The sequence below is a fragment of the Bufo bufo genome, chromosome 8 (assembly GCF_905171765.1).
Source record: "Bufo bufo chromosome 8, aBufBuf1.1, whole genome shotgun sequence".
NCBI lineage: Eukaryota > Metazoa > Chordata > Amphibia > Anura > Bufonidae > Bufo > Bufo bufo.
Window position 1 is genome coordinate 205,190,125 of NC_053396.1, and position 22,544 is coordinate 205,212,668.

The following is a 22,544-nucleotide window of genomic DNA, read 5'->3' on the forward strand; positions in this document are numbered from 1 at the left end:
TAGAGAGGCACTGGGGGCTAATGGAGAGGCACTGGGGGCTAATGGAGAGGCACTGGGGGCTAATGGAGAGGCACTGGGGGCTAATGGAGAGGCACTGGGGGCTGATGGAGAGGCTACTGGGGGCTGATGGAGAGGCACTGGGGGCTGATGGAGAGGCACTGGGGGCTGATGGAGAGGCACTGGGTCCGGTGAGAGGCAATGGGGGCCAATGGGGGCTAATGGAGATGCACTGGGGGCTGATGGAGAGGCACTGGGGGCTAATGGAGAGGCACTGGGGGCTGATGGAGAGGCACAGGGGCTGATGGAGAGGCACGGGGGGCTGATGGAGAGGCACGGGGGGCTGATGGAGAGGCACGGGGGGCTGATGGAGAGGCACTGGGGGCTGATGGAGAGGCACTGGGGGCTGATGGAGAGGCACTGGGGGCTGATGGAGAGGCACTGGGGGCTGATGGAAAGGTACTGGGGGCTGATGGAGAGGCACTGGGGGATGATGGAGAGGCTACTGGGGGCTGCTATGAGGCTACTGGGGGCTGCTATGAGGCTACGGGGCTGCTATGAGGCATGGGGCTCTTATCTGCGGTCTGATTGGGGGTCATTCATATTGGGGTCTGAGCTGAGGTGTGATCTGAGGTCTTATTGGGGTCTTATTAACATTGGGGATCTTATTGGGGCTGTTAGCTGAGGTCTGATTAACATTGGGGGTCTGATTGGTGGTCTGACCTGAGGTGTAATGAAAAATATTCTTTTTCCAGAGCAGCTTGGAGAAATAAGGCATCACAGTCTCCCACACTCCTTCTGCCCGGCCAAGCGAGCCAGCACCCCTGAGGCCAAGCCTGTCAGCACCCCTGAGGCCAAGCCTGTCAGCACCTCTGAGGCCAAGCCTGTCAGCACCTCTGAGGCCAAGCCTGTCAGCACCCCCGAGGCCAAGCCTGCCAGCACCCCTGAGGCCAAGCCTGCCAGCACCCCTGAGTCTTCAGAACTGTAAGTAAATTATATATAAGGGGAGCTTATAATATGAAAGATACGAATTATGTCTGAACAGACATATAGCGCAAATTCCAGTTTTTGTTTACGTTTTATGTTGCACAGAATTTTCTGCGAAATATATATATCAGAGGGGGGGGGGGTGGTCGGGGTGGCAGTGGATCTTAGAAGAGTTCCCACACTTTTTTTCCCAGGACTTGACCCCTGATGCCCACTTTACCAAAATGAGAGGATCAGAGTGGTTAGCCCTATTCCTTGTCACCCTTTGCCAACCATTTCTTGCTGGTAGCTACAGCCAGAAGTAAAACAATAAAATACATCATACATAACAAAACAATTTACTCTACTCCCAGGTCTGTGGTACTACACATCCAACCTGTGCTGGTGGCTTCCCCTCCATAGACCGTAGGGGTTGCCTCTATGCATGCAGGGAATGCCTTACCTGAATGTAGCGTTGCTTGTATTGCACAATAAGAGGACCTCCGCCATCACCTGGAACAAGAAGAAAAGGAGGCTCAGATGCATTTAACAGCTGTCTTTGGGTTGCATTAGGCCCTTCAAAAAATGATGACCGGGTATCTCTCAATTCTTAATTGACATCCAGAAGCTCTGGAGTTAGGGAGTCTACCTCTTCCTCAAGCTGCCCTCTTGGTATTCCTCACCCCTTTCCTTTAATGCCGTAGGGAGGTGATGCGGGATGCAGTTGGTAACCATAATACTAAATTACTGGTGGGTTGTGGTCATGAACACAACCAAAGTAAGTTCTAAGACAAAAGAATATGAATGTTTACCATTGCAGGTTTGTGGATCCACCTGAGGTTCCATTCCCCCCGTACATAAGAAATTGTCAGTCACAGCGTCTCTAATGTCTGGAATATCCTTGAATTTATCAATTTTTTTGGTATCATCTAGACAGGCTTGTCTCTGTGGAGGAGAAGAGAAGTTGCCATTGCAAATGAAAACTCTTGATTGTACAATGCAAAATCTCCACATTTGATAATAATTTTATTTGTCGGTGGCCTAGCGGATCAACCGCCAGCGGAGGGGCTTATTAAGATCGGCGTCTAAAATACCAGTTTTAATAAATGTCCCCCCATATATTTCTCAAAGAAAAGTAAAAAATACTAATAAAATTATATAAGAAAATTATTCATATTGCAAGAACAATTGTTTTTAAAAAGTTTATTTCAAGATTTAGGTACACTAAGCAAAAATGCGCTAGCAGCTGCCACTAGAGGGAGTCTAAGAACTGACTGCATAAAGCGTCATTGAGTTCAGTGTATAGCCCATTCTGGCTCCCTCTAGTGGTGGCTGCAGGCAGACAGCATGCTATACTTTCAATCTACGCCTGTCCAGCGGAAATAAAAGCTCTGCGTCACTAAAACAAAACTCGTCCACTGTAAAGATATATTAAAAAAACAGAACCTTTTTTATTTAGAACTGATTATATTAGAAAGAAATGGTGGATAATCCCTTTAAGTCCGCTCTTGGATGGCCATAATTCAGGGTTTAAGACCTCAGCACACATGTACAGCTTTACTGAAACACTTTCACATCACCTCTGAATGCTGAATTGCAGAACGGATGCGGATTCATTCATACGTTCGTGTGAATGAGCCCTAATACTCATAAGGAATCTACTGAAGGATATGTTCACAGACAATTTATACAGTCTGAAAAATATGACTAGGGATGAGCGAATCGACTTTGGATGAAACATCCAAAGTCGGTTTGCATAAAACTTCGTTCTAATACTGTACGGAGCAGGAGCTTACAGTATTAGAATGTATTGGCTCCGATGAGCCGAAGTTACTGCTTCGCAAAGTCTTGCGAGAATAAATAAAAAATTAATTTGTACTGTAAAAAAACATTTCCCGAACTTGGGTTCGATTCCAAGTGCTACCTTGGAACCGAAAATGAGTTCGGGAAATGAGTTTTTTACAGTACAAATTAATTCATGAAGTTATTACGGGAAGTCTTGCGAGACTTCGCAAAGCAGTAACTTTGGCTCATCGGAGCCAATACATTCTAATACTGTACGGAACTCCTTCTCCGTACAGTATTAGAACAAAGTTTTATGCAAATCTACTTCGGATGTTTTATCCAAAGTCGATTCGCTCATCTGTAAATAGGACCCTCATTTTCAATTTTTCATATGTATTTTGATCCGTTTCTGACACACTGACTGATCAGTGCAAAATGCGAGCCAAGAGCTAACACTTCTGCAATGCAGGAATTCAAATCAGCGGCATAGAAATCAATAGGATGGGATTTGTGGCCGTATTCAACACAAAACATACTCATTACCTTATTCCCTCGCTTTATCAACACATCCTTCCTCTCCAACGTATTTCTACTTTCCTCCGCAAAAAACATGGCCTTCACCAATTCTGAAGAGAGGATTTCCTTTTCTAGAAAATATAAAATGTTATGGGTACAAAGACTTAGTTTTTTTTCATTTTTTTTAATATCAGATTACTACGCTTCCATTCTACTCAATGACACTTTAGACTGTAGACCTAGAGATTTTGTCTGCTGTCACCCACCACTAGGGGGAGCTAACAGAAAACAGATCAATGCAACTCCCATTGAACTCAATGATAAATCTGTCTTCAATCAGGTTCTCCAAGTGGAAGCTATAGATAGCCAGATCTGGATTATTTTACACCAGGGCAGAGAATGCAGAGATTTTGGCTTTGTGTCATGAAAATTAGCATCGATCCCTATAAATATAGTTTAAAATGAATTAGAACAGAATATTAGACCTGAAGGTGAAGTCATGTCTATAGCTGGAAGCACACAAATCTACCTTGTTAAATTCTTCCTTCTGACACTCACCGTGATCACTGCACGTTACAGATTTCTTTATTTTCCTTAAAGCCCAGGATGTCCCCGATGTACATGGAAGGCATATGGGTCTGCAGGAAAAGCAAGCAGAGTTATATTTGCTTTCTAATAATTATATTCAAGTTTGAATCTATAAGATTTATCTAGTATCTATACGTATGACACTGTCTGAGGCCCGTTCACTACAGACTTTATCCAGCATGGCAGTAGTGGGCTTCCATCTCTCCTGGAGCCATGTAAATGTTGTTGGAAATTGGGTTTTCTAGGAGTTATGCAATGGGCGGCCTTCCCCCAGGGCCTTCTATATCGTGACCCAGGTTTAGTAGGAATGCTGAGTGGTATAGTGCGGCCTAAAATGTCTCTTTGTGTGTGTCAAGGTGCTCCTACCTGGATACTGCTGGCTCCAGGCTTTGGCTCCGAAGCAATAAATAGGGGGAATAATTAAGGGATTTGAAGAAATAACTTGAGTCCAGACCTTCAGATAAAGTTCAACAGCAGCTTTTTTGAAAAAAAAAGCGGTCTGGTTTGAGACCTGCACTTATACAAGCAGACAAACAACGTGAGTTTGTGAGCGTTCGCGTGTTTGATTTCCAGTGTGTGTTTGTATTAAGTGTGTGACTTTAGATTACGTGATTAAGTGTATTTTTTTTGAAACTGGAAGACCTGCTATTACTGTCATATAGACATTTTATTACCTCAGTGGATACTAACCTTGGTTCATATATGCTGCTAGCTTTTATTCCTGCACTTTTACCATAATTTATACATTCACAAGTGTAATTGTTGTTTGATTTTAGACATTAAATACGTACTCCATATGTTAGTGTGCCTAAAAACAATAATAAATTACTAATAGGAGTTTATTATAAACCACCTAATATACCAGAGTCCACAGAAAATCTACTACTAAACGAGATAGACGAGGCGGCAAATCATAATGAGGTCGTTATTATGGGGGACTTCTGTAGTGTACGGGGACTGTAATGCCCGTCACTACAGAAGGGTCACTTGTGTGCTGTCGTTTCCCCTTATTTAAGGAAAAGTTGGTATAAGTCATCTTTATAAAATGTAATGTAATGCTATGTACTTCCCTGTTACTGTAAAATGTGCATGTACAGGCCTGCTAGGGGTGTCATTCCAGCTCTGAGTCACTAGAGGGAGCTAGGGAGCCCTAGGATATAAAAGGCCCAGTCAGGGAGAGAAAAGGAGGATTTAGTCTGTGTTAGAGATCAGACTATGTCTGAGTCAAGTCCAGGCCTGAAGCCTGTGGACCAGGAGAGGGTAATGCAGTCCCTGTAACCGGGTTCCAGATCCAAGGAAAAGGTTCCCCTCCCGAATATATATATGCAGAAGCAGGAACACCACAGCTAATCAGCCTGAGGACACTGAGAAAGTTCAGAAGTTTCTAGAGTCAGTGCTGGGAGAGACAGAGGCAAGTCCAGAAAAGCAAGAGGTACTAAAGACGACAGAGGAGGTACTTGATCATTATAAAACCAAGGATATAAGCCAGAGCTAGGGCATTGGGCCTTGGAGAAGAGTTTCTATGTTCCAGGATCAGTCAGGAATAGAGTGCAAGCTGCCTGTACTACAAATCCTGTGTCTAACACTCTGAATGTCACCTTGCTATATATATTGCCTGCATCAAATGTACTGAAACCAGCTGTCTGCAAAGGAACTGCGCTTCCATCTATGTCCCTGTATGATGACTACTAAAGTTTGAATTCTGTTTTAACATCACGTGGTTCCTCAGTTATTCCTGCTATCAGCAAACGGCGTGCCACCGTTTAATTGGCACTGGCGTCACGAACATTACTTATCATCACCTGCCCTTGCAGAGAGTCAGCCGTCTCAGGTTAGTGTCTATTGCACTACAACACCCAGGAACATTTCTAAACCTAACTTGAGTACGCTGCACTTCAACTACCCAGATGTAGACTGGGAAACTGAAACCTGTACATCTCATAAAGGAAACAGGTTCTTGGCAATAACCAAAGGCAATTACCTCTCCCAACTGGTTCAGGACCCGACTAAAGGGACGGCCATATTGGACTTAGTATTAACCAATAGAATATTAGTACAATATGGTGGCTCACTTCAAGAGGATTATGGAATCAGGTGCTGCTAACCCAAATTAGAGGGACACCCACCCTCTGGTCAAGTAGCTAATAGATAAGAAAGTAGTGGGTGAGCACTCAGGCACTTGGACTTGATAAAATTTAATTAAATCAATTTATTAATACATGTACTAGTCATAAAATCTATTAAGATAAATGTAAAACATAACATAAAATGTAATCACCAATGGGAATCAATATGCTGAATTTCCACACTTCAAATAAAGTCTTTACAATGTCCAAACAGTGTGGACTGACAAGGCAGGTGGCTGGACGAAAATCCACTACCAGAGTGTCAATTCCAGAGTGTCAATTCTCAGGTATGGTTATCAGTCCTTATCCCATATATGGAACACATCAGGCACAGATAAATATCCAAAGTATGGTTAGGATGATAGTGCTTATCTCCTCCACAGAGTTTTCGGTGCAGTATGATTTTGATGTTTTTCGCAAGCTTAATAGCTATAGGTATTAATCATAACCTCCGGTGAGAGTCAATACTTTGAGGAGGAATAGTTCTTACCTTCCTTCCTATCCACACGAGTAGCAGGCGGTGCAGGTTAGTGCCGGCGTCACGCTTCAAACTGCTCGCGCTGGCTGTCCCGAACTATCGCGGGACTTGGTTAGTCCGTGCGTGGTGATCCTCCGGCTAGAACAAGGAAACTGCCTTTTTGGTCTGTGTTTGTTCGTTCCTGTAGAGTTTACTGCGACTGCAGTTGCAAGTAGCGTGGCCACGCTAATGATCACGGAGGTACTGCTCACAGGTGTCCGGACCAGACGCGTTTCGGGAATTAGCCTTCCCTTCCTCAGGCCTCAGGCAGTTTCCTTGTTCCAGCCGGAGGATCACCACGCACGGACTAACCAAGTCCCGCGATAGTTCGGGACAGCCAGCGCGAACAGTTTGAAGCGTGACGCCGGCACTAACCTGCACCGCCTGCTACTCGTGTGGATAGGAAGGAAGGTAAGAACTATTCCTCCTCAAAGTATTGACTCTCACCGGAGGTTATGATTAATACCTATAGCTATTAAGCTTGCGAAAAACGTCAAAATCATACTGCACCGAAAACTCTGTGGAGGAGATAAGCACTATCATCCTAAGCATACTTTGGATATTTATCTGTGCCTGATGTGTTCCATATATGGGATAAGGACTGATAACCATACCTGAGAATTGACACTCTGGAATTGACACTCTGGTAGTGGATTTGCGTCCAGCCACCTGCCTTGTCAGTCCACACTGTTTGGACATTGTAAAGACTTTATTTGAAGTGTGGAAATTCAGCATATTGATTCCCATTGGTGATTCCATTTTATGTTATGTTTTACATTTATCTTAATAGATTTTATGACTAGTACATGTATTAATAAATTGATTTAATTAAATTTTATCAAGTCCAAGTGCCTGAGTGCTCACCCATTAACCAATAGACCTGACAGATGTCCAGATTGGGGGACACCTTGGAATAGTGACCATAAAGTAATAACCTTCCAATTGCCATTAAATAGAGTGTTTCTTCAGGGAGGAACAAAAATACCAAACTTCAAAATAGCTAAATTTTGCCAACTAAGAGAGGCCATAGGCATAACTAACTGGGACAAAGTCCTCAAAGATAAAAATACAGCCACAAAATGGGATATTTTTAAAAGCACCCTAAAATCAAATTGTGTGAGGTGCATACCTTATGGGAATAAAAAGTTAATGAACAACTTTTTCTTTAAGTGCTGGTGGATCAAGTGCACCAAACTGGAACAAATAGTGCAAAAGTCATTTGTAATCCACATGAGGTAATAAAGTCATTATTTGTAATCCACATGGAGTATGATATAAAGTAGCAGCAATTGTAATGAGAACCCTTTTAGCAAAAGAGGGCTCCCCCTCAACCTGAGAAGGGGGGGAAAGGAATTGGCACTGTTAGGCGCAACTTGGGACATGAAGTTACTGAAGATGGGCGGAGTCCTAACAAAGCATGTCCATCTGGGTGAGAAACAAACAGGGGGCAATAAAATTGAAAATAGGCCAACACGTCTTCACCCATCAAGTCCAGTCCATGTTGTGGCTCTGGTTAGTCTATGATTCCTCTTTCTTTATCTTCAGAAGGGAAGCTCCTTAGAGGAGGTATCTGAAGTCCCCCTCGTTGCTGCTGCTGCTGCTGAAGGACATATGAGGGTGCTCCTGCCTTTTGTAGGCCAAACTTGCAGTGCTTGCGGTGCTCCACTGACCTCTAGTGGAGGTTTCTGGTACTGACAGTGCAGACCAAAAGTTTGGACACACCTCATTCAAAGAGTTTTCTTTATTTTCATGACTATGAAAATTGTAGATTCACACTGAAGGCATCAAAACTATGAATTAACACATGTGGAATTATATACATAACAAACAAGTGTGAAACAACTGAAAATATGTCATATTCTAGGTTCTTCAAAGTAGCCACCTTTTGCTTTGATTACTGCTTTGCACACTCTTGGCATTCTCTTGATGAGCTTCAAGAGGTAGTCCCCTGAAATGGTCTTCCAACAGTCTTGAAGGAGTTCCCAGAGATGCTTAGCACTTGTTGGCCCTTTTGCCTTCACTCTGCGGTCCAGCTCACCCGAAAGCATCTCGATTGGGTTCAGGTCCGGTGACTGTGGAGGCCAGGTCATCTGGCGAAGCACCCTATCACTCTCCTTCATGGTCAAATAGCCCTTACTTACTGAATAGACTGTTAGAATTTGTATTATGGCAAGAAAAAAGCAGCTAAGTAAAGAAAAACGAGTGGCCATCATTACTTTAAGAAATGAAGGTCAGTCAGTCAGCCGAAAAATTGGGAAAACTTTGAAAGTAAGGGCTATTTGACCATGAAGGGGAGTGATGGGGTGCTGCGCCAGATGACCTGGCCTCCACAGTCACCGGACCTGAACCCAATCGAGATGGTTTGGGGTGAGCTGGACCGCAGAGTGAAGGCAAAAGGGCCAACAAGTGCTAAGCATCTCTGGGAACTCCTTCAAGACTGTTGGAAGACCATTTCAGGGGACTACCACTTGAAGCTCATCAAGAGAATGCCAAGAGTGTGCAAAGCAGTAATCAAAGCAAAAGGTGGCTACTTTGAAGAACCTAGAATATGACATATTTTCAGTTGTTTCACACTTGTTTGTTATGTATATAATTCCACATGTGTTAATTCATAGTTTTGATGCCTTCATAGTCATGAAAATAAAGAAAACTCTTTGAATGAGAAGGTGTGTCCAAACTTTTGGTCTGTACTGTATATATACAGTGCCTTGCAAAAGTATTCACCCCCCTTGACTTTTTTCGTATTTTGGTGTCTTACAACCTGGAATTAACATGGATTGTTTGAGGATTTGCATCATTTAATTTACAGAACATGCCCACAACTTTGAAGATTTTTTTTATTTTTTATTGCGAAGCAAACAACAAATAGGACAAAATAACAGAAAAAGTCAATGTGCATAACTATTCACCCCCCTAAAGTCAATACTTTGTAGAGCAACCTTTTGCTCCAAAACACTTTGGATAAGTCTCTATGAGCTTGCCACATCTTACCACTGGGAATTTTGCCCATTCCTCCTTGCAAAACTGCTCCTTCAAGTTGGATGGTTTGCGCTTGTGAACAGCAATCTTTAAGTCTGACCACAGATTTTCTATTGGATTGAGATCTGGGCTGTGACCCGGCCATTCCAACACATTTACATGTTTCCCCTTAAACCACTCAAGTGTTGCTGTAGCAGTGTGTTTGGGGTCATTGTCCTGCTGGAAGGTGAACCTCCGTCCTAGCCTCAAATCGTGCACATCCATCTTTCCCTCTGACCAGTTTCCCAGTCCCATCCCCCCAGCAGGATGCTGCCACCACCATGTTTCACTGTGGGGATGGTGTTCTTTGGGTGATGTGATGTGTTGGGTTTGCGCCAGACATAACGTTTTCTTTGATGGCCGAAAAGTTCAATTTTAGTCTCATCAGATCAAAGCACCTTCCTCCATACATTTTGGGAGTCTCCCACAGGCCTTTTAGCAAACTCACAACGTGCCTTTTTGTTTTTAGCTGAAAGTAATGGCTTTCTTCTGGCCACTCTGCCATAAAGCCCAACTCTATGGAGCGTACGGCTTATTGTCGTCCTATGTACAGATACTCCAGTCTCTGCTGTGGAACTCTGCAGCTCCTCCAGGATTACCTTAGGTCTCTGTGCTGCCTCTCTGATTTATTCCCTCGTTGCCCGGTCCGTGAGTTTTGGTGGGCGGCCGTCTCTTGGCAGGTTTGCTGTTGTGCCATGTTCTTTCCATTTGATTATGATTGATGATCCCCAGGAGCCCATCAAATCCAAGATTTGGATATTTTTTTTATGACCTAACCCTGACTTGTACTTCTCAACAACATTGTCCCTTACTTGTTTGGAGAGTTCCTTTGTCTTCATGGCAGTGTTTGGTTAGTGATGCCTCTTGCTTAGGTGTTGCAGCCTCTGGGGCCTTTAAAAAAAGGTGCGTATATGTAATGACAGATCATGTTGCTCTTAGATTGAACAAAGGTGGACATCATTTCACTAATTATGTGACTTCTGAAGGTAATTGGTTGCACCAGAGCTTTTTATGGGCTTCCTAACAAAGGGGGTGAATACATACGCACATGCCAATTTTTGGTTTTCTATTTCTAAACAATAGTTTTATTTATATATTTTTCTCATTTCACTTCACCAACTTAGACTATTGTGTTCTGATCCATCACATAAAATTCAGATTAACAAAACATTGAACTTAAGGCTGTAATGTAACAAAACACAAAAAAAGTCTATGGGGGTGAATACTTTTGCAAGGCATTGTATATATATACACACACACATGTCTGGATCATATTCTGCCCCCACCTAACCAGCCAAACCCCATACCAGCAACAGCCCCTGTTTAAAGTTGCATTAAAGGCGCCGCACGGTCATTAACAATAAAGACCGACTATACAGTGCAGTCTTCATTAATAAATGAAAGGCAACTGCGGGTTTATTAGCTGTGCGGTTCTTCAGCATGGCCACAACCCGACCGCAGCCACTCGTGTGGCCGTATCCTGAGTGGCCCAGGTATACCTGATTTATAGCGATTCGTGACAAAGCTTGCCATAGTGCCTCATGGTCACCTTCTCATCCACCCACAGTGCTCCCCTAACAGTGCCACTCTCCATAGAAGATACAATCCCAAGGCCTCCATATTAACATCAGTCCCTGTGCCCTATTGCTAGTTGTGGTGCCCAATAATTTGATGATTGTGACAACATCGCTTGAAATGTTATTGTTCAATTGAACATAAAGTGCAAAAAGAAATCACTTATTTTACCTGATTTTTGTGGAAAATTCTATCCCAGTTTGTAGTTCAATGAGAGCCAAATCATAATCAAAGGATATCTCCACTTTCTTGTCCTGTTTGCCAGCTGGGTTGTACTTATTATGACGGTGGAGGTTCTTTGCTTTGTATTCCCTACCTACAATAAATGGAAGAAAATAGGGTAACATACGCAGTCCTCTACTTACATCCCTGCTAGAGAACATATTGGAGGTTGTAGGTGGACAATAGCTGGAACTTGAATGAAATCGATGGGAGCACTTACCTCCTACTTCAACGCTGATAGTATGGAATCCTTCATCTAAATGGAAGCATTGAGCCGCAGTCAATATAAAATGTCTGCTTATGATAGAGCCTTTACATGTTTCTTGAGAACCAAGACGCTATAATAAAAATATAATAATAAAGGAAAAAAATATCAAAAAGTGTGATTTATAGCAATTCTTCTGAATATATGATAATTAATGGGACAGGACCGGCTCAGTTGTTAGCAGTGGTGCCTTGCAGTGCTGGGGTCCTAGGTCCAAATCTGACCAAGGACAACATCTGCATGGAGTTTGTATGTTCTCCTTGTGTTTGCGTGGGTTTCCTCCAGATTCTTCAGTTTCCTCGCACACTCCAAAGACATCCTGATAGGGAACTTAGATTGTGATCTCAACTGGGGACAGTTAGTGATGATAATATCTTCAAAGCGATGGGGTGGTCTTCACAGTGGTAGCCCTTTAATATGAACTACATTACTACATTTTCTCTCACTGACTGTCTCTACAAACCGTTGTCTAGGTTAAATTTGCACAGTATATTGTAATTTACATTTTCTTATCGTATAAATTGCTAATTGTACAAAGAGGACAGAGGAATAAAAATCTATTGTTCCCTGTTATCAGCCAAGTCAGGTGGAGGACATGATGACTGTAGGACAGTTAAATACACTCTACTCTGTCCTATTATCAGCAATTTCAGGCTGTAGGACAGGGGAACAAAATCTACTCCTGCTCGATGGTAGCTAGGGTATCATTGATGTTGTGGGTTTAGTGTGGTTGCAAGGCAGGAGATGTAGGTGCAATAGCTGGAGATGTTGTATGGATGTAAGTAAGGATGCAGATTATAGTATCCTTCCCTTCTATCTTTCTTTTACTCTAATGCCTGGCCATGCAGGTTCTGGACCTTCTTGGTTCTTTCTCATTCCTTTATCTGGAGTACTGTGAAGAAGAGATTTTCCTCTGTAGCTTTCTCAGAGTTGGTGATTCTCTGGGACTGAGGCCTAGTAATCTGAGAAGCAAGCACATGAGGCTTCTCACTTAGCGCTCGTTCACACGACCACTGCCCCTCCGTGCCCGTGCTGTGGACCGCAAATCGACCACTTGAATGGGTTCGCCATCCGTCCGTTCCGCAAAAAGATATAGCAAGTTCAACAGCATGAGGAGTCATCATAGTGGCCCATTCACAGAGTGGTGAGGGTGGCAACAGCATGAGGAGTCATCATAGTGGCCAGGTCACAGAGTGGGGAAGTGGCAACAGCAGTGGCAGTACCAGCACAAGATGGTGGCAGTAGGAGAAGATGGCAGCAGAGGCAACAGGTGTGTAGCATCAGGCAGCTGGCAACATCAGAATAATGATGGCCAGGAGTAATGGGCCATTTTTCACAATGTTTATGGTGAGGCTGCCAGAATTATCTAGTCTGATTTATCAGGCACTGGCGTGTGGATTCATGCCTGATTTATCTTTGCAAAGTTTAGTCTCTCAACATTTTGTGTTGAAAGGCGAGTTCTCTTTGGGATAACTATGCCACCCGCCGCACTAAACACCTGCTCTGATGCCACACTCCAGCTCTTCTCCTTTTACTTGTGCTGATAAACCACCTATTTCTGTATACATTGCTTGTGCGAATGTCCTCCTCCTCCTCCTCAAGTTCAGACTCCACAGGGCTCAGGTGACCATGAGATGTAGGAGCCACGTCTCCTGTCCCCTGGCCAGCCAGATTTATTAGCATCTGTTCCAGCGCATGAAGGAGTGGAATGACATAATTCATCCCGTAGTCCTGGCAACTGACAAATAAAGTGGCCTCCTCAAAGGGCCTAAGCAAACGGCAGATATCACGCATGAGCTGCCACTGGCTAATGTTGAAATTACACAGGGGAGTACTCCTGTCCATCTGCATCATCAAGAAATCGTTCACAGCCTTCCTCTGCTCATATAGTCGGTCCAACATGCGGAGGGTGGAGTTACAATGTGTGGAAACGTTGCATATCAGGAAATGTTGGGGAACACCATTGTACTTTTGCAGCTCAAGAGGGCATGTTTTGCAGGTTAAAAGTGGCTGAAGTGCATGCACAGTTTCCTGGCCATTTTCAAGACATCTTGCAGGTGGGTAGAAGACTTCAGGAAACGATTTCCAACCATATTAAAAACATGTGCCATGCAGGGTGCATGGATCAGCCCTACTTGACATAGCACCGGCACAATGTTCTTCCCATAATCGGTGACTATGGTTTTGATCTTCAATTGGTGATGAGACAGCCAAGATTCAATTTCTTGGTTAATGACACTGAGCAGTTCCTCCCCAGTGTGACTCTGTTTCCCCAGGTAGGCCAGGTGAAAAACAGTGTGACACCTCCGTGCTCTACATAGGTGGTATACTGGAGGACCACTCTGAATTGTGGCTACAGTGGAGGCTGAGAACAAGGTTGAGGATGAGGAGGCAGAGTACAACATTGGCGCAGGATTCACAGCTTGAGAACGTGGAAGCAGCATTGCTGTCACTTGCCCAAGTTGCTGGTGTGCCTGGCCAGGAACCACATTTACCCAGTGGGCCGTAAAGGACTTATATTGTCCATGACCATAGTTACAGCTCCACACGTCAGCCCTGCCGTGAACTGTACCAGACACCATGAGACTCAATGACTGGCCCACCTTCTACTCAACATACATGTGCAGGCCTGGTACAGCATTTTTGGAGAAGATGGCTTGGGACTCTCCACCTCGGCTCAGCACAAGCCACCGATTCTCTGAAAGGTGAAGAGTTAACCACATAAAAAGGGAGGGACTGCAGTACCAGCATCTTGGCCAGAAGCACGTTCAGCTTCTGCGCCATTGGATGAGTGCACGCATACTGTTTTTTTTTGCAATCACCTAGTTGATTGATTACTGGGAAATGCATGACGAGGAGTAGGAGGACGAGGAGCAGGAGCATCAGGACCAGTAGACTATGGGAAGGAAATACAGCTTCTTTCTGCTGAGGTGGTGGAGCCTTTACTGCTGGAAAAGGGGTTTCGAGCCACTAGGAGATGCCTCAGGCTGTACCTCAATATTAGTGCCACGGTTTTCCCAGGCCACTTTTTGGTGATGCTCCATGTGTTGACGTGTGGCCGTGGTGCCCTGGACATTCTTCACATTCTGCCCTCGGAATCTACATACGACTACGCTGATGTTCTCTGTTGATGTAACACCCCAGAGTGGTGTTACCACTTCTGCACCTTGCTACTGTCTTTATTGGTCTAACCTCATGTCATCTTATGCATTTATTCCAGGTCCTCCACACTATGCATTTCTAATGTTATGTAACTGTTCATGTAATGTGCCTGGTTCACCAGCAGGTGGCAGCAAATATGGCAGATCTATAGTTAGAGAGAGTGGAACTTACCATTCCCTTCTAACCCCCCTCTGTAGGGTAGTGGGCCAGACCTACTTCCTGCAGGAAGGGTGGGAACCAGTTAGAGTCAGTCTAGCTTACCCCCAGCTAGGGGGAAGGGTGTGCAGGGGTATGTCTCTGCTGGACATGCCCACGCCAGCCAGAGCCCCATAATCTCTGCTGGCCTTGGAGGCCAAAGCTTAAAGCCTCAGGAGCCAGGAGGAAAGTTCCCTGGCATATCCTAGAGTCAGACTACAAAGTGAAGTGCAGCATACAGAAGAAGCTGAGTTATACAGCCAGCCTGTCAGTACAGCATATGTAACACACCAGAATTGTGTTACGAAACTTTTACCCCGCTACAACCTGTTAAGTGTATTTATATTGTCATCTAATGTAATTTTATATCACATCCTCACAAATGTGCATTGTATCCTTGTAAAGTATAAATTGCTGTAATTTTCATGTTCACCAGCAGGTGGCAGCAATGTGTTCAGCAAGGACTTAAGCCAGTTTAGTGTATCTGAACTGGAATAGTTCATTCCAGTTCAGCTCCCCCTCTATGAGCAGAAGTGGGCTGACCCAGATCCCGCCTCATGGGTGTGGAAGGAAGTTAGGTTAGTGTGCCAGCCACCCTGGCTAGGGGAAGGCTGTGCATGTAGGAGCTCCCAGCTATAGGGATCCAAAGCCAGGATCTTGTCTCGGCTGAGACAATTGATCATCATCCCCAGCCTGAGCCTTGCAGCCTCAGCTGGAAGAAAGCAAGCAGCCACCTCCAGTATTCCAGGAAGAAGCATACCCTGAGACAATAACTGTGAGTATCGTCCAGAGACCCCAGGAGAAGCCAAATTCCTCCTCAGCAAGTCAGTTCCCAAGACAGCAGATGATAGATAGAGCAGAAGATAAATTCCTGCCACTTTACAGAGCTACTAAGCAGACGTCCCTTTCCTGCAAAAGCTCCAGGCACATGATAGGGCAGAATATAAAGTATATTCCTGCCACACATTGCCAATACCTGCTGGGACCAAAGACTAATGCTGTATCTCACTTGGATGAAAGCTGCATCTAGTAAAGACAAGTTTGAACTTTATTCCAAGTCTGGATCTCAATTATTGCTGCAAATCCCTCAATTACTCCTACTAGCAACACACTCATTTTATTGCAAGTGAGCCAGGATCCAGGAGTCCAGCCGTACCAAGGTAGGAGACACCGTTGACACTATTGCCATTACCACACAGAGACATTACACCACTCTGGCATTCCTAACCTGGTACGTGAGTTACAACACCTTAAAGGGCACTGCAACAGCACCCTGTGCACGCTGCAATTGGCGTCACAAACAAAACTATAGACTATCATTTACACCTGACCCAGCCATTGCATATTATTGGCGTCAGAGTGCAAGCCCCCAATCCGGCTCTATTGCACATAGTCAGAGAGAAACAGATATAGCAGAGTGGAGCTTGCCTGCCAGTTTCATGCTAAAGCCTGCTGGAACCCAGACAAAGCCAGTAAACCGTTTTGGAGAACGTTTATGCGAAGTAAAGCTGCCATTGAACTTCATCTCAAGGTCTGGACTCAAGTTCTTCCTTAATCCCTCAATTATTCCCTTTATTTATTGCATCGGAGCGAAAGCCTGGGGGTCCAGCTGTATCCAGGTAGGAGTAATGTGACACACATAAAGAGACATTTGGGCCTCACTATTACACCACTCAGCATTTCCTACACCTGGAATGCGTTATATAGAGGGACCTAGGGGGAGGCGCCCGTTGCATTGACTTGATGAAAAATTTCAACACCAGCGAGTAGGGAATTTTACCTCCACTACTCCATGCTGACTGCCTGATGCTGCCTCTATGAAGCCATGCCCCACTAGTTGTTTCCGGACGGGTAGGCTCCTGAGTAGCAGAAGGTCAACTCGGGCACGTTTGGCTCCAGACCTTACACTGCTTTCACCCTGCTAGCCTACGGCCACACTTACACCCTGCTGGCTAGGCCGCATGCTGGTGACCCTCCCGCTGTCTCATAGGCAAGCTGCCACGCTCACCCCCTGATGATGATGATGATGACGAAGCCCCCTCTTCCCCCGGATCCCACATGTGATCGGCTACATCATCATCCACTACTGTCTGCATATCACTGATGTTACCCTCACCAGTCTCATAGTCACGTCCCTGACCGCTCACAACACCTGCTCCCACACAACTATTGATGACAGGTGGGGGCACAGAGCTTTTTACTGGGCCATGTGGGTGTGGATGTCTGATGTCAGTTGATGATGATGTTGAACACCGAGTCAACCATTCAAGGACAGCTGGGTTGCTGGTCAAAACATGACCGCTGGATGACATTGGCAGCTCTGGCTTGTCGCTGTGACTGCTGCTACCACCTGCTCCCCCTTCTACTGCTGCTACTTCTGCCAGCACCAGAATTATTTCCACTGACTGCTCCCTTGAAAGGCCCTGGCACCTGTCCGTCAGACATACTATACAGTAACTGTAAAATAGCAGTAGTATTAGACTGCTTTTTCAACCCAATTAGAGAATCAAGGCCTAATGGAATTACTTATCTACAAAACAACGTGGACACCAGTGGCGTAGCTATAGTGGTCGCAGCGGTCGCAATTGCGACCGGGCCCCTAAGTCAGGGGGGCCCACGGGGCCCCCTCAAGCTAGGAGAACGCGGCCCGCAGCTGATAAATGAGTGAAATCAGAGGCGAGGCCGTGCGTTACTTGAACTGTGCAGGGCAGGCTAAGGGAGGAGTGGGGAGGAGTGGGGAGGAGTGAGGAGGAGCGGCTTCAGTTGAGGTCAGAAGACGAAAGAGGAAGCTGTGTGCAGCGGTGCTGGCTGCCAGTGACTGTGCGAGTGACTCACTGTCTGATCTGACTGACTCCGTCTCCTCTCCTGGCTGAGAGCTCCCCTCCTCCTATCCTGAGCCTGCGACGAGTGCGACTGCGCCGCTGCCTGACTCCTGTCTGCTGAGGTGAGAGTGGCTGGACGGACCATCCGACCGGACCGGGGTCCTGGTGGTCCGGTCCAGACCAGTCTAAGCGTCTGTGACTGTCCCTACTCCCTCCCTGAGTGAGTCCGGGGGCCCTAACCCGCCTGGTGGGAGCGCCGGTGCGGTGGCGGTGAGATAGATAGTGATAACTTAAGCCCAGCAGCCCCAGACCAGACCAGTCAATACCTGTCCCGTCCCCCTCCTTTAGGAAACAAATATCAGTCAGTACTACTACTCTCATCAGATGTGACTGCAGGCAGCACAGCAGCAGGCCAGAAGCGATCGATTAGCCAGGATTAATGTGCACAATCTGGGTGGGAGGCCCCCCTTACCCTGGCCTGGCCTTAGGCAAGTGACAAACCCCCCCCCCCCCTCCTCAATCTTAGGCAAGTGACAAACCCAGATCTGCTACATCTACAATGAGCAACTACAACAAATGTAATGCCAAACTGCAGTTCCATGGGTCCAGTGGAAGCTATCCAAGGCATCACATAGAGGAACTGCAGTTTGGCATTACATTTGTTGTAGTTGCTCATTGTAGATGTAGCAGAGCTGAGTTTGTCACTTGCCTAATAATGAGGGGGGCAGTTTGTCACTTGCCTAAGGGAGGCCTCCCACTGTGCACATTAATCCTGGCTGATCGATCGCTGCTGCTCTCACATCTGAGAGATTTCCTAAGGGGGTATTGACTGGCATTAGGGACGGGCTGGTGGATGAGGGCAGCCACTCAGTCCTGCCTATGGATCACCCAGTTTGCATTTAGCTATGCCAGGGGGTCCCTGATGTATTAACTGACCAATAACATGGAGATCCCAGTGCCAGCTGCCTTGCTGGTGGACGATTGGCATATACTTCTGCTGGGGCCCACAGCAGAAGTATATGCCAATGCCCTTATATGACAGACTAAGGGTACTTTTACACTTGCGGCAGGACGGATCCGGTAGGCTGTTCAGCCTGTCGGATCCGTCCTGCCGCAAGTGTGAAACTACTTGCAAGTGTGAAACTGCTCATGGCGGTGGGAGATCTAGGATGGGTGTTTGGGTGGGAGCTCTGGAAGAGGTGGTGGGAGGCCCGATAGATATGTAGGGGCTGGGGGGGGGGGGGCATAATTTTTTTTTGCTATGGGGCCCATGCATTTCTAGCTACGCCCCTGGTGGACACCCCTATAGCAGTAGTATTAGACTGCTTTTTCGCCCCAATTAGAGAATCAAGGCCTAATGGAATAACTTATGGAAACCCAAATAACTGTAAAAATAGACCTCTTTTTACCCCAATTAGATTTCTATGTACGACCCTGGTAGAAACCCTTTAAGTTTTGAAGTGCAAAATGGTTCCCTTACTAATTCTTAAGAGGTAGCAGAGGTCACTTACCATGATGGTAATTTTAGCAATCCAGGGAAACTGAACTTCCGCTTTTTCATTAATAGATGGATTGTTGGCCAATCCACACATTTGAGGAATTTCTACACTATCTAAAATGTAAGAAGAAACATACTTTATAACAAAACAGCCACCATCTTTACCTATGAGACCCAGACCCCACCTAATTTCTATATAAACCCACAGGCATATATAGGAGAGGTTGCTGTGCATCCCACTGAAAAATTGACAGGGCACCCTCAGGATAGCCCTCACTACTTACCTGTTACCATTCCCACATCAGCATACAGAGGTACAGACAACACATCTATTCCAGAACAAAGGTCTTCATGCATCTTGACACAAGCAGGCAGAATGCACCTGCAGTGAACCAGTGGTTTACTCATAACGGGGTTAAATTGTGCAGTTAAATTCAGAGATTTTTGTTGGTTTCCACCCTGAGAGCTGCATATGGCGTCAACAAACAGTCCACAGTGACATTTGCTAGCTGGGGCTGGTTAGTTGGGGAGAGAAGCAGCAGCATTGAGTATCAGGAGCAGTCAGCTCAAAAGACAGAGGGGACAGTGCCAAACACCAGCCTTTAAGGAAGAATAGTGTATGTATTCTGAATAGTTCAGCAGCCTTTTCAAGGGAGTTTGCTGGATACAAGACTGGGAAGATAATGCACGTTTAAGGCTTTTTGGCTTCACAGCATTTCGGCTACAGGCTTTCGGTGCCCAGGCCTACCCTAGAGACAGACTACATGCCACAGCTTGTATTAGTACATATTGATAGAAAGAGAGAATTTCACCCCTTGGCTGGATTAGTGAGAAAGCATGGGTTTATTGGAAAAGTGACTCAGAGAGTGACTGCACTGTTCACCCCGTATTTGCAGCATCAGGATAAATTGGTTACTGCATTCTTTGACAAGGACTGTGCCTACTTGCCACTATCCTCAGTAAAGAACTGTTTACTTGTTACAAAAAGAAAAAATGCCCTCATCATTGGAAGCATGTCATCGCCATCTTGGATAACGTTTCCTGCCTTGTAACATACAATTCATCAACACCAGGGGCACGCCCAACCGCCACCAGGCAGGAGAGCCTCTAAACCCAGAGTGTGCCATGAGGGAACGAAAGGGCATGTCCCTGCCCACAACTGTGCGTGGCCTTTGGGAGTGCCAGACAAAGTTGACCACCATGAGTACTACCACCTCCTTCCTCATCAATACTACCACTCCCATCCTCTCTGCCCTATGCCTCCCGTGTAGACCACATCAGAACAGCAGGGAAGAAAGAAATGTAAGTTTACCTAGCATTTTTTCAAAGGCTTTCTTCATAGAATATACAGTTTCCATATGAAAGACATGTTTCTCAAGATCTTTCTTGGATGCAATATCATTGATTTCATCATGGTTTATGTCATGACCGAGGCCAAAGACGTAGATATCTGTATAAGGTGGAAAAAAGATTAAATGTGGGATCATGTAAAATGTTGAGGAACACAAATTTTGTGAACATAACATATATTGCCGTGTAATGAATGTTCTAATCAGTTATAAGTGAAAAATCTAGCAGAATAGGTAAAAACTTCCCTTACGTCCCACCAGCAGCACAGTTGGGGTTAACTGCCCCCCGTGGACTGGTAGGACCGGCGGAATTTTTAATGAGCCCAAATAATAACCAATAGAAGAACTCCAGCTCCCTTAAGGGGTTGGCCCCCCAGCCCAGCGTGTTTTTTTTCTGTCCTTTGGACAGGTGGACTGGCGAAGCTCTCCCTCTCTGGGAGTTTGGAGACCATTATTCCAATGTTCCAGATTGGTCTCCTTTTTTTGTCCATTACATCTAGCGCTCTTTCTAACCTGCGCTTATTCTTTCATTCCCCCATTCAGCTGCTGAACTTAGCGATTTTTAGGGGCGATGTGTTCTCTACTTACTGAGTTTTCCCCTCCTGGATGCCTCGGCTCGCTCAGACTTCGGCGTGGCATGGGCGCCGCCATGACTGGAAGTTACGCGCTGCCTGCTGCGGCGTCACTTTCGGTCTTTCGGCTGATGTCGTTTTTTCTTTCTGCTTAAAGCAAACTTCTTCCTGCCAGCCGGGGGGTTGTTTTTCAGGAGGGATGGGATCTGGCTAGCCCTCCTTCACGTCGCCCCTCAGATTCGGGGCAAAGCTGTGAAAGTCCAGTCAGACAACATGACTGCCGTGCTTTACATATTGGGGTAATTCTACGGTGGGCAGAGCTGAACCTATCCCATCTATCTGCCACTCATATTCGAGGCTCCCTCAACTTCATTGCAGATCGCCTAAGTCGCGGCTTACTGACCATGGAGTGGTCACTGCACCCGGAGATCTTCAAGCAGCTAGTCCTCAAATGGGGTATGCCAGAAGTGGATCTTATGGCAACCAGGTTCAATGCCAAGGTACAGAGGTTCTGTTCCCTATACAGGGAGGACAACCCCCTGGCAATAGATGCTCTGACAATACCGTGGAGGTTCAGGCTGGCTTACATCTTCCCTCCCTTTTCCATGATTCTGAGGGTATTGATGAAAATCCGTCAGGATCAGGCCTCGGTAATAGCCATCATACCATTTTGGCCCAGGAGATCCTGGTTTACCCAGCTCATTCAGATGAGTCGGGGACAATATTGGAAACTCCCCCCGGAGCAGACCCTGGTGTCGTGGGACACGCATCTCTGCCCAGATCTGCACAGATTCAACCTGACAGCCTGGAGGTTGATCAGTCCCTTCCCAGAGTGGATGGGCTCTCTGAGTCGGTCCTGAGAACTTTGTCGCATTCTAGAGCAGAGTCTACCAAAAAGGCCTACTCCCGGATCATGAGGATCTTCACCTCACGGTGTAGTTCCAACCAGGTGGCGTCTGCAGATCCGCCCCTCTCTGCAATCTTACAATTCCTCCAGGATGGGTTGGAAAGAGGTCTCTCCCCTTCTACCCTGAAGGTCCAAGTTTTTGCCATCTCGGCCTGTCTCAACAGGCCATATTCTCGGGACCCGCTCATCAAACACTTCCTTAAGGGAGCAGAAAGATTGAAGCCTACGATACTGAAACCCGATCCCCAATGGGACTTATCAGTAGTTCTCAAGGGGTTAGCATCTCCCCCCTTTGAACCTTTGGAGGAGGCAAGTTTTAAATTTCTAACACTCAAGGTGGTCTTTCTTCTGGCTATTACCTCAGCCAAAAGAATTTCAGAGCTATTTCTACCTTATTTTAGACCTAAGGTTCCAACTTTTCAAAATATCAATCAGGTAATTTCTCTACCTGTATTATTCTCCGC

The 22,544-nt window shown here is 45.7% G+C and overlaps 1 protein-coding gene across 1 annotated transcript in view; it reads right to left on the reverse strand.

Moving 5' to 3' along the window:
* Positions 1–1,472: 1,472 nt before the first annotated feature.
* The window catches only part of LOC120978195 (complement factor B-like), a 52,239-nt gene continuing 31,167 nt past the window's right edge, over positions 1,473–22,544 (reverse strand). The window contains exons 10-17 of the mRNA XM_040406417.1: positions 20,565–20,702; positions 19,266–19,366; positions 11,531–11,648; positions 11,260–11,404; positions 3,823–3,902; positions 3,292–3,395; positions 1,712–1,908; positions 1,473–1,476 (exon numbers count right to left, since the gene is read on the reverse strand). Of these exons, the coding sequence (XP_040262351.1) occupies positions 1,473–1,476; positions 1,712–1,908; positions 3,292–3,395; positions 3,823–3,902; positions 11,260–11,404; positions 11,531–11,648; positions 19,266–19,366; positions 20,565–20,702 (887 nt within the window). The remainder of the gene's footprint in view (positions 1,477–1,711; positions 1,909–3,291; positions 3,396–3,822; positions 3,903–11,259; positions 11,405–11,530; positions 11,649–19,265; positions 19,367–20,564; positions 20,703–22,544) is intronic.